This window comes from Acomys russatus, chromosome 2 (genome assembly GCF_903995435.1).
Source record: "Acomys russatus chromosome 2, mAcoRus1.1, whole genome shotgun sequence".
NCBI lineage: Eukaryota > Metazoa > Chordata > Mammalia > Rodentia > Muridae > Acomys > Acomys russatus.
Genome location: NC_067138.1, coordinates 67,215,862 through 67,224,633, shown reverse-complemented (window position 1 = coordinate 67,224,633; position 8,772 = coordinate 67,215,862). Strand labels below are relative to the sequence as shown.

General features: G+C 52.3%; 1 protein-coding gene across 4 annotated transcripts in view; it reads left to right on the top strand.

Annotated features, from left to right (window-relative positions):
• The first annotated feature begins 321 nt into the window (after positions 1-321).
• Epb41l4b (erythrocyte membrane protein band 4.1 like 4B) overlaps positions 322-8,772 on the top strand; it is a 149,332-nt gene continuing 140,881 nt past the window's right edge. For all 4 annotated transcript variants that reach the window (XM_051162278.1, XM_051162264.1, XM_051162272.1 and 1 more), the window contains exon 1: positions 322-642. In XM_051162278.1, the coding sequence (XP_051018235.1) occupies positions 337-642 (306 nt within the window). In that variant the 5' untranslated portion in view covers positions 322-336. The remainder of the gene's footprint in view (positions 643-8,772) is intronic.

Sequence of the window (8,772 nt, the reverse complement as noted above, 5' to 3'; positions counted from 1 at the left end):
TTCGAGAAGCGGGGGATAGGTGCAGCGGACACGCAGCAGCTGGCACCGAGCGACCGACCCTAGCGCGCGGCGGCGACAGCAGCGGGACGGTCTCCCGGGCCGCCCGTGCGCGCTCTCTCCCGCGCGGCTACTCGCGCCGGGCGCTGGCCCGGCCGACGCGCCCGGCGGGCGGCCGGAGCGCGGCCTCGGCTTGGGCGGGAGCGAGCCCCGGGCCGCAGCCCGCGGGAGGCGGCGCGGCGCGGCGCGGCGGGCACTGACGGCAGCAGCGGCGGGCGCTCCCGGGCGGCGGCGCAGCGGCAGCGCAGGGGGCGGAGGCAGGGGGCGCCCCCGGCCAGGATGCTGCGGTTCCTGCGCCGGACCTTTGGCCGCCGCTCCATGCAGCGCTACGCGCGGGGCGCGGCGGGGCGCGGGGCCGCCGGGCTGGGGGACGAGCGCGACGGGGGGCCGCGAGGGGGCCCGGCCGCCGTCGCTGGCTCCTCGGTGCTGCCCGCCGCGCCCGGGGGCAGCGTGTTCCCGGCCGGCGGCGGGCCCCTGCTGACGGGCGGCGCGGCTGTGCACATCTCTGCCTCCGGAGCTGCCAAGGCCACCCTCTACTGCCGAGTCTTTCTACTCGACGGAACCGAAGTGAGCGTGGACCTGCCGGTGAGTGTCGCGGCGCGTGCAGGGCACTGGCAGCCTGCACCCCTTGGGGGCAGAGCCCCCTGCCCCAGTATTCTCTCTGGGAAGCTTCCCTGGGCGCTCTTTGGGGACCCCTCCCCCATTTTCTGTCAGTCCCTCAAGCCCTGAACCCTCCCACACCACTAGCCCGGGTACGCTCCGGGGCCCAGTCTTTGGCACCTTGCACCGCAGGGTTGGGGCTTCATTGGTGTTCACCTAGGTTCTTTGGGCCTCACCTCTACCCCATGGCACACTGTCTCCACGTCCCTACGTCCCCTCCCCTTGGAGCAGGTGGCCCGCATTCCCTGCCAATGTTCGCCTTCGGAAGCTGGGTTGAGTAGAATTTTTCAAGCGACGCAGGGCTGCTGGGGGTATCCCACTTTTGGTGTCAGGCCTTGAGGCACTGGAGGAAAAAAAAAACCCAGCAGGTGCCCCAAGTTTGGGAAGAAAGCTAGGGAACAGTTTTGCCCTCTCTGCCCTCTGCTGATCCCCTATGGGTGGCCCACACTCCTATCCCAGAGAGTCCCCTGGTTCACAACCTCGCTGAGGGTGGAGCGACTTGGGAGCAAACTCGCAGGTCAGGTCAAATTGGAACAGACAGAGAAGCCTTGGGGTGCTGGGAGTTAGCCCGGGCCCCTCTCTGGACTGCCTTACCGAGCCCCTCCCAAACCGGACAGTGTGCGTGGGACGTGCAGGGAATCCCAGGGTGGTAGGGCCAGGGCCTGTGTCCCGGCCACACACCCACAGGTGGTTGCACCCGGGCCCAGTTCCAGTGACAAGCCAGGCCAGCGCCAGTATCTCCAGCAGCGAGTCCAGCCGCCAAAAGAGCCTTTCTGGCCGAAAGGGCAGTCAGATCCCATGAAACCGATGCACTCACGGGTGCCCACTGTATACAAGGCGCTGCGGCAGACGGTGCCTTCGGGAGTATTTGGGCATGACTGAAGACACCGCAGTTAATTGAGCTTTACATGAGTTACAGATTGTCCGGAGAGGTTAGGCCTCCAGACATTCTGTAATTGGGTGGCAGGAATTCTTTAGACTAAAGGAGAGAGCTCTTAACCAGTAAGGGTCTCCGATGGGAAAATCAGCCTTCTTGGTCTGGGCTTCAATGCTTGCTTCTTCGAGTGGGTTTAATTTGGAGACGGTTTCAATTTATGGTAGTTTCATTTTTGTGGTTCCTGTGCTCCATAGGAGAGCATTTTGTCATGAAAATATCCTTGCGGGGCCTTTTCATAGAAAAGGTGCCAACATTTCCTAACCCAGAGCGGGTTGTCTTTTAAAAAGCATTCATGTCACTGCTCCGCAAGAGTGAGGGCTCTCCAGCTCTCATGCAGCTAGGAGAGAGAGGCAGCGGCGTGAGAGCAGGGGAGCAGGGACTAGGTGAGTGGGCAGCTTGGGTTGGGAGAGGATGTGGCGCAGTTTGCATCTGGCAAAGGAATGCTATCCTTGGGAACTTTGTTCGTTTTCCTTGCTGGGTGGTTTTCTTGTCTGTTCCCCGGGGATAATTGGCATATAAAATGTATTGCTACTGTCAGGTTTGTGCGACAGGCTTAAGTGGTGTTTCTGAGATGAAAAATTGCAAACGGAGTAAAGTGCCTGTGTGCTAAAGAGGTCCAAACAGGTACACAAATGAACAGGTTGGGACGCTGACTTACTGCAGCTGTTGGGGCTGAGTGGGGGAAGGGAACTCTGGCTTCCTAAAAGGTTTCTTCCTTTTTTAATAAAAGGGCACAGATGAATCCCTCCATCTCGGGTTTCCTACTGATGGCAGATCTTTTTGATTTTTTAAAAAAGATAAGTGATTTAATGAACCTCAAGTTTTATTTATACATACAGACGTATGATCGTGCACCATGTCCATAGGCAAATAAAAGCAAACGCTGGCTTTGTCCTGTGAGCTCTCATGGAAGGAAGATGAAGAAAAATTACCAGTGAACATGGCTCATTGATTTAAAGATTTATTAGATATTAGAATCACATCACTCAGTCTCCACTGATCTTCCCAGATCTGAGTGCTAGTTTCTGTAATTAATTTTCCCAGTTACTAGGTTTAGCGCCAGGCAGCTGGCTCCCCCTGTGAATTTGTAGTATTTGTCCTGTTCCTTAGACCCACTTCCTGGATACCCTTTCTGTGCCGACCTTCTAGGCATTTCACCCCTTTTGTGCTTGTTCCTCCATCTCTGAATGTTTACCGCTTCCTGGGTTCTGGCCTTGCCCGGCTGCTTGTCACATTACCTTTGACCTGATACCCCTAAGCCACCTTCTGTGCTGGATCACTTCTGTAGAGACCCAGGGACCAGGCCAGACTAAGTATGGCTCCTTTGTAATTAAAACCCTCTGGTGGCCTTAGCTTCAAGAATTCCTTTGCACAGCGTACAAAAATGGTAATGTGTTGTCATAAACCTTTTTATTAGACCCTCTTCAGGACAGACACTTGTGTTCTACAATGGCCTCAAACACAGTAACGCCCTCAGTATGACCAGGCTGTGGCACCTCAGTGCAGTTACTCATCATTTATGGGGTGTCTTGAATGTGCCAAGCTACTTGCTGTAAACACAAAGGTCAGTGAGATATGGTCGGGAGGCTCTTGGAAGACATATTGGAAAGATGGTTTTGGTACTCTTGAGTTACGAGATCCTCCAAGAGGTTGAGGTGGGGCACGATGGGCTGTGGGGTAGGTAGGAAATTTTTGGTGCTTGAAATGATAGCATCTTAAATCCACTGTCACTTGGCAAAGCCATGGCCCAGTTGTCACCATCAATAAAGGAAGATGCCACTGTCATTTTCCTAGTGAGTCCCCTTCCCAACAGACTTGAAGTTGGCTGGTTTGATTGGTTGAATCTGCTGGCATGACTGTGGAGTCCTTCCTGTTGACAGTCAGTTTTCTCCGTCTTGGGGGGAAAATGAATGAAGAGGTCTTTTAAGACCCCGTCTATAACGTGCATTCCAAAGTGGGCCTGGTGTATAAGCCCAGCTTCTAGGTGACACGTACAGTGCCACCCGGAGCCATTTCTTTTCAGAAACCTTGCCCTCCCACGGAGGGTACCGCCCTTCTGTTAGTCCAGCCATGCACAGCCTTCAGGTGTGGTCTGGTCTGAGGGAGCCAGGAGCTTTCCTTCTATGAATGGGCCTGTAGATCCCACTGGATGGTGTGCTTGGCAGCCGCAGCCACTGTTGACTCGTATTAGCTCTCTGTTGACTAAATCCCTGGCATTGCTTGTGCTTGGGCCGCTTCTGCTCAGCCCCGCCTCTGTTGCCTTGCGTGAGTGCATGCGTGCGATCTTTCAGCAGCCTCGTGTGCAAAGAAAGCTGTTGGAGTGAGTGGCTTGCCAGTTAGTTAGCACTCCCGCCATGCCTTGCAGGGGAAGGCTGGTTGGCCAGTGTAGCATTTGGCACAGTTGCTCTCACTGTATCTGGGTACTGTGCAAATGTGGAGAGTTTCAGTGTTACCCTAGAGCCCGACTGTGCCATCTTGGGCAACTTCAGCTCTGAGCATTGGTTTCCTTGTTTTTAAAATGGGAAACCAATTTAAGATGAAATGCTTAAAAACAAATTAGAATGCCTCAGTAAACAGCAAGACATTTGGGGGTTTGCTAGAAAGTTACAATTTTATAAGCTTCTCTTTTTTTTTTGAAATGTGGGGAAGTTTTTTTTTTTTTTTTAAGATTTATTTATTATGTATACAGTATGCATCAGATCACATTCTAGATGGTTGTGAGCCACCATGTGGTTGCTGAGAATTGAACTCAGGATCTCTGGAAGAGCAGTTAGTGCTCTTAACCACTGAGCCATCTCTCCAGCCCCAAGGGGAAGTTGTTTTTTGTTTTTTAATTGTAATATGGGCTTTAGAAAAACAAAAGTGAGCTGTAGCAGAAGGGCTTTGCATTAATTGGCCCTTTTTAGTGGGCTTGGGAGCAAGATACTTTGTGAGGAACACCTTCTAAAAAAAAAAAAAGCTTCACTTTGGGCCAGGCGATCCCAGTACTGAGGGAGACAGAGGCAGGTGGGTCTTTGTGAGTTCGAGGCCAGCCTGATCTACAAAGAGAGTCCAAGGCAGCCAAGGCTGCACAGAGAAACCCTGTCTCTAAAAATCAAAAAAATCAAAACCAAACAAAACAAGCAAACAAAAAAGCTTCCGTTTGCAAGAGAAAAGAAGCCTCCGCACAGGCTTAGAAGGACTGGTAGAACAAACATGGGACAGCATAAGGAAACATCATATGCCTTATTTAGGAACTGAAAGAGCACATCTCCAGCGATCACTGCATGGGTGACAAGCCAGAGGGCATAAAGTGGCTTCCCTTTAGTCCCTCCCTGAAGAGCTGTGCCGGAATGGGTGCTCCAGGAAGGCATAGAGTGAACTAGGATGAAGGATTAGGTTGTAGCATTAGAGCCAGTAGTCTTACCTCTGTAGAAATGGGGGAGATGTGTTTCTGACAGGTGGAAGTGAGGCAGGCTTTCTCATTCACTGTCTTTTTTTTTTTTTTTTTTTTTTTTTTTTTTTTTTTTTAATTTAAGATGGTCTCACTGTGTTGCTCAGTTTGGAACTCCCAGTGATCCTCCTGCCTCAGCCTTTTTCTGGTGCTGGGACTGTAGGCATGGGTTAAATGTTTTCAGTCCATCTGAAGAAAATTGTGTATGTGTGTGTGTTATTTTCTTCCTCAAACAAATATTTGCAGAGCCCTTGGCTGGAAAGGCTGCAGCAGTTAAGAACAGGTTCCATCACCTATCAGCCCAGTACCATTTGTCACTGTGGTTCCAGAGGACCCATGGCTCTCAACCTGGCACACAGGTGGTGTGCAGACATACGTGCAGGCAAAACACACACACACACACACACACACACACACACACACACATACACACATAAAATTTTTTAAAAAATCCCCTGAGTTAACCCCTAGCATTCTGGGTTCAGAATTTCAGGGAACTGAGCTCCTGGTTGTTCACAAGCCTGCACTGCAGATGATGCTGGTAACTGTTGTTTATCATACACTCTAGCTCTGGTGACAGTCCAAGGCAACTGCGCTGTGCATTAAACCCTCTATGGGAGTGCAAGAGTGTGTGTGTGTGTGTGTGTGTGTGTGTGTGTGTGCGCATGCATGCGCGTGCAGTCTCTGGCCTGTGCTTGAGAGAGCCTGCTTTTGCTACAGTAGAGTAGAGGCTGGGCTTTGGGAGGGGCTTGATGCCAGCTAGGTTGTGGCAGTACTCCAGGTGACGGGTGATAAGGGCATCGCTGGGAGAGGGGGCAGAGGGCCCCAGGGCAGCTCCGAGGTGGAATCAGGTGAGGGTGAGGGAAAGGCAAGGTGCCAGTGTGAAGCATGCGTGGATGACAGGCCTCCCTCTCCCCTTCCGTTGTGGGGAGAATGAGGGTGCACAAAGAAAACCCCCAAGGTCTGGCTGCCTCAGCTGCTTTGCCTGCTCCAGGTCTTTTCCTATAAATAGATATTGGTGAATGACGACTCTGTGCTATTTGCCCCACCCTTTGCCAGACCTTCCGTGGGACCCTGGGGAGCCTTGGGTGTCTGTCTCCATGGGTCATGACATTGTGTTGTTTCTATAAAGGATGCCTTTATTATAAAAGGTGAGCTGAGCTGGGAGTGAGAGGGAGGAGTGGTAGGTGTCCTTTCATGGTAGGACAAGGTAGAGAATAGGTCCCTGAAGCTGGTGCCACACCAGTCAGTGTGAGAGAGCGAGGGGCGTGGTTGGCGAGCAGGAGCTCCCCTGCAAACATTAGCTAGCTAAGTACTTCCATGTGCATAATCCCATTGGGTTCTTTCTGCCCCTGGTTTTTAAATGGCAGAAGGCCACGGAGGTGCACTTACTTTTATCTCCTCCTCCTCTTCTTCCTCCCCCCCTCCTCGTTTTTGAGACAGGGTTTCTCTGTGTAGCTCTAGCTGTCCTGGAATTTACTCTGTAGACCAAGCTGGCCTTGAACTCACATAGATCCACCTGCCTCTTCCTCCCAAGTGATGGGATTAAAGGCGTTCGGCACCATCACCCGGCTTCCCTTATCTCCTTGTGTGGACATTTAGCAAACTTCTACCCTGGTAACCGTAGAGATTCTCCCCCTCCAGTGTCTGTCCTTCCCTCTTTGGCTGGCTGTAGAGTCCCGTTCTGCTACTCTGTTCTACCCAGAGAAAAACCGTCTTCAGAAGGGGTCTCTACTCCCCCCCCCCCCCCCCCGCCCCAGTCAGCTGTCTACTGCCAGCGTCACCTGCCGATTCTTCAGTGCGATTCTTCAGTGTGTTTCCTCAGGTGGGTGTGTACGTTCCGCCCTCTCTTTGATCTCACAGTTAGAACAAGTTGCCAGCAGAAGGATTAGAAAACACGGAGAGGCTGGAGATGTTAAACAGCTTCTCAGATTTCTCGAAGAGCTTGGAACCACTGGTGTCACTGCGCTCTGTCTCCACCCGGACTTTCTGTTTGTATTGATATGGAAAGGTGTGTTTTGGGCGATAAACTTAAATGGGTCACTTGGAGAGGGTCTTAGGGTGAAGCGGAGGGCCTCCTCTCATCACATTCCAGGACCATGCTGTGGTCATCTGAGCTCACTGCCTGGGTGAGAAGCACTTCCCTGTCCCCCCACTCCTCCTCCTGTTGCCAGGTTCCCCAGGAACCCTTAGCTGGAAGAGGGCAGTGGTTAGTCTTAATTGCCAACTTGACACTTGAAAGCTGGGACCCCCCCCCCCCCCCCCGTCAGAGAGGGGTTGTCTGAATCAGGCCTGACCCTCCCAGGCTGTGTGTGTGTGTGTGTGTGTGTGTCTGTCTGTCTGTCCGTCCATCTGTCTTGGTCATGTTAATTGATATGAGAAGACCAGCCTCCACGTGAACAGCACCAGCCCTCAGGTTTGGCTCGCCTGGGCAGCAAGCGTGCATGCATTCATTCTCTCTCTGCTCTTGACTATGGCTGGGGCTGGTTGCTTCAAGCTCCTATAACTTGGAATTGTGAATTCAAATAAACCTTGTCTCTCCTAAGCTGCTTTTTGTTTCTTAACTTGCCAGCTAAAGCCATACTCTCTCCTGTAAAACTCAAGGATAACAACAGCCTTTGTGGGTACCCCAGAAGATACTTCCAGGACCCTTGAGCACAGATATGGGCAACAGAAATTAACCTAGGGTAGGGAGGTTGTAGTACTTGTCTGTCCAGGAATGCCTGTAAAAGGCCCTAGGCAGAGCTGGTCTGTCAGATGTGGGCTGGAGCCTTGCCTGTGGTCCTTCCAGCCCAAGTCTCTGATCTTGTATCTTCGCCCTCTGTAGTTCCTCTCCAGCTAACTCATCATCTCACTCGAGTTTAATGTCCATTTACAGAAGTCGTTTTCCAAAGTGTTTTTGCTTGTGCAGGGTCAATTTTCTGTAGTTAACAAAGGCCCACGGAGCTCTTCCCGTGTTTTGGGGGCAGGGCATGGCATTTCTTGAGTTCATAGTCAATGGTAGTCATGTAACCCTATGGGAAGCAGTACAAGGGAGGGGCCACGGAACTGTGTGGTGGAGTTGGGAAAGCTTTGATGCCCACAGTGAGTGGGGCTGTCCCAAAGGATGCATAGGAGTGCAGCTGTTGTGTTTTTGCTGGGAGGTATCTGGGCAGCAGGGGCAAATGCATGGGGGATGGGAGCGGGGAGGCGGGAACTCACTGCCTGGGCTCCTGGACTGGTATGGAGGACTGTAAATTCTGACTGTGTCCCTTGTGAGGGACCTTTGAAGTGCGTGAGCACCTGGATCTGTGCTCAGGTCTCCTGGGATTATCCTTCTGGAAGCTCAGGAAGCATGACTGTTTTTCCCAGAGTTTTACAGATGAGTCTGGCTTAGCTGGACAAGTTAGTAAACTTGCCCAGAGCCACACAGCCAGCAAGGTCCAGCTTCAGGCACAGAGTGTGCAGGACATGGTCTGAGAACTCTGTGAAAGCTCAGCTGGGCATGGGATGGGTGAGTGGCTCTGAGCTTGTCCAGGGCTCGGAGATCCACAGGTGCATGGGGGGCCCAGAGTCTCATGAAGATTTCTTCAGCCGCTTAGCGTGTCCCAGACCCTGAGTTCATGTCTATGGTAGACTGGTTGAGTTCTTTCTTTTTTGTTTGTTTTTGTTGTGGTTGGTTTTGTTTGTTATTTGTTTTTCAAGA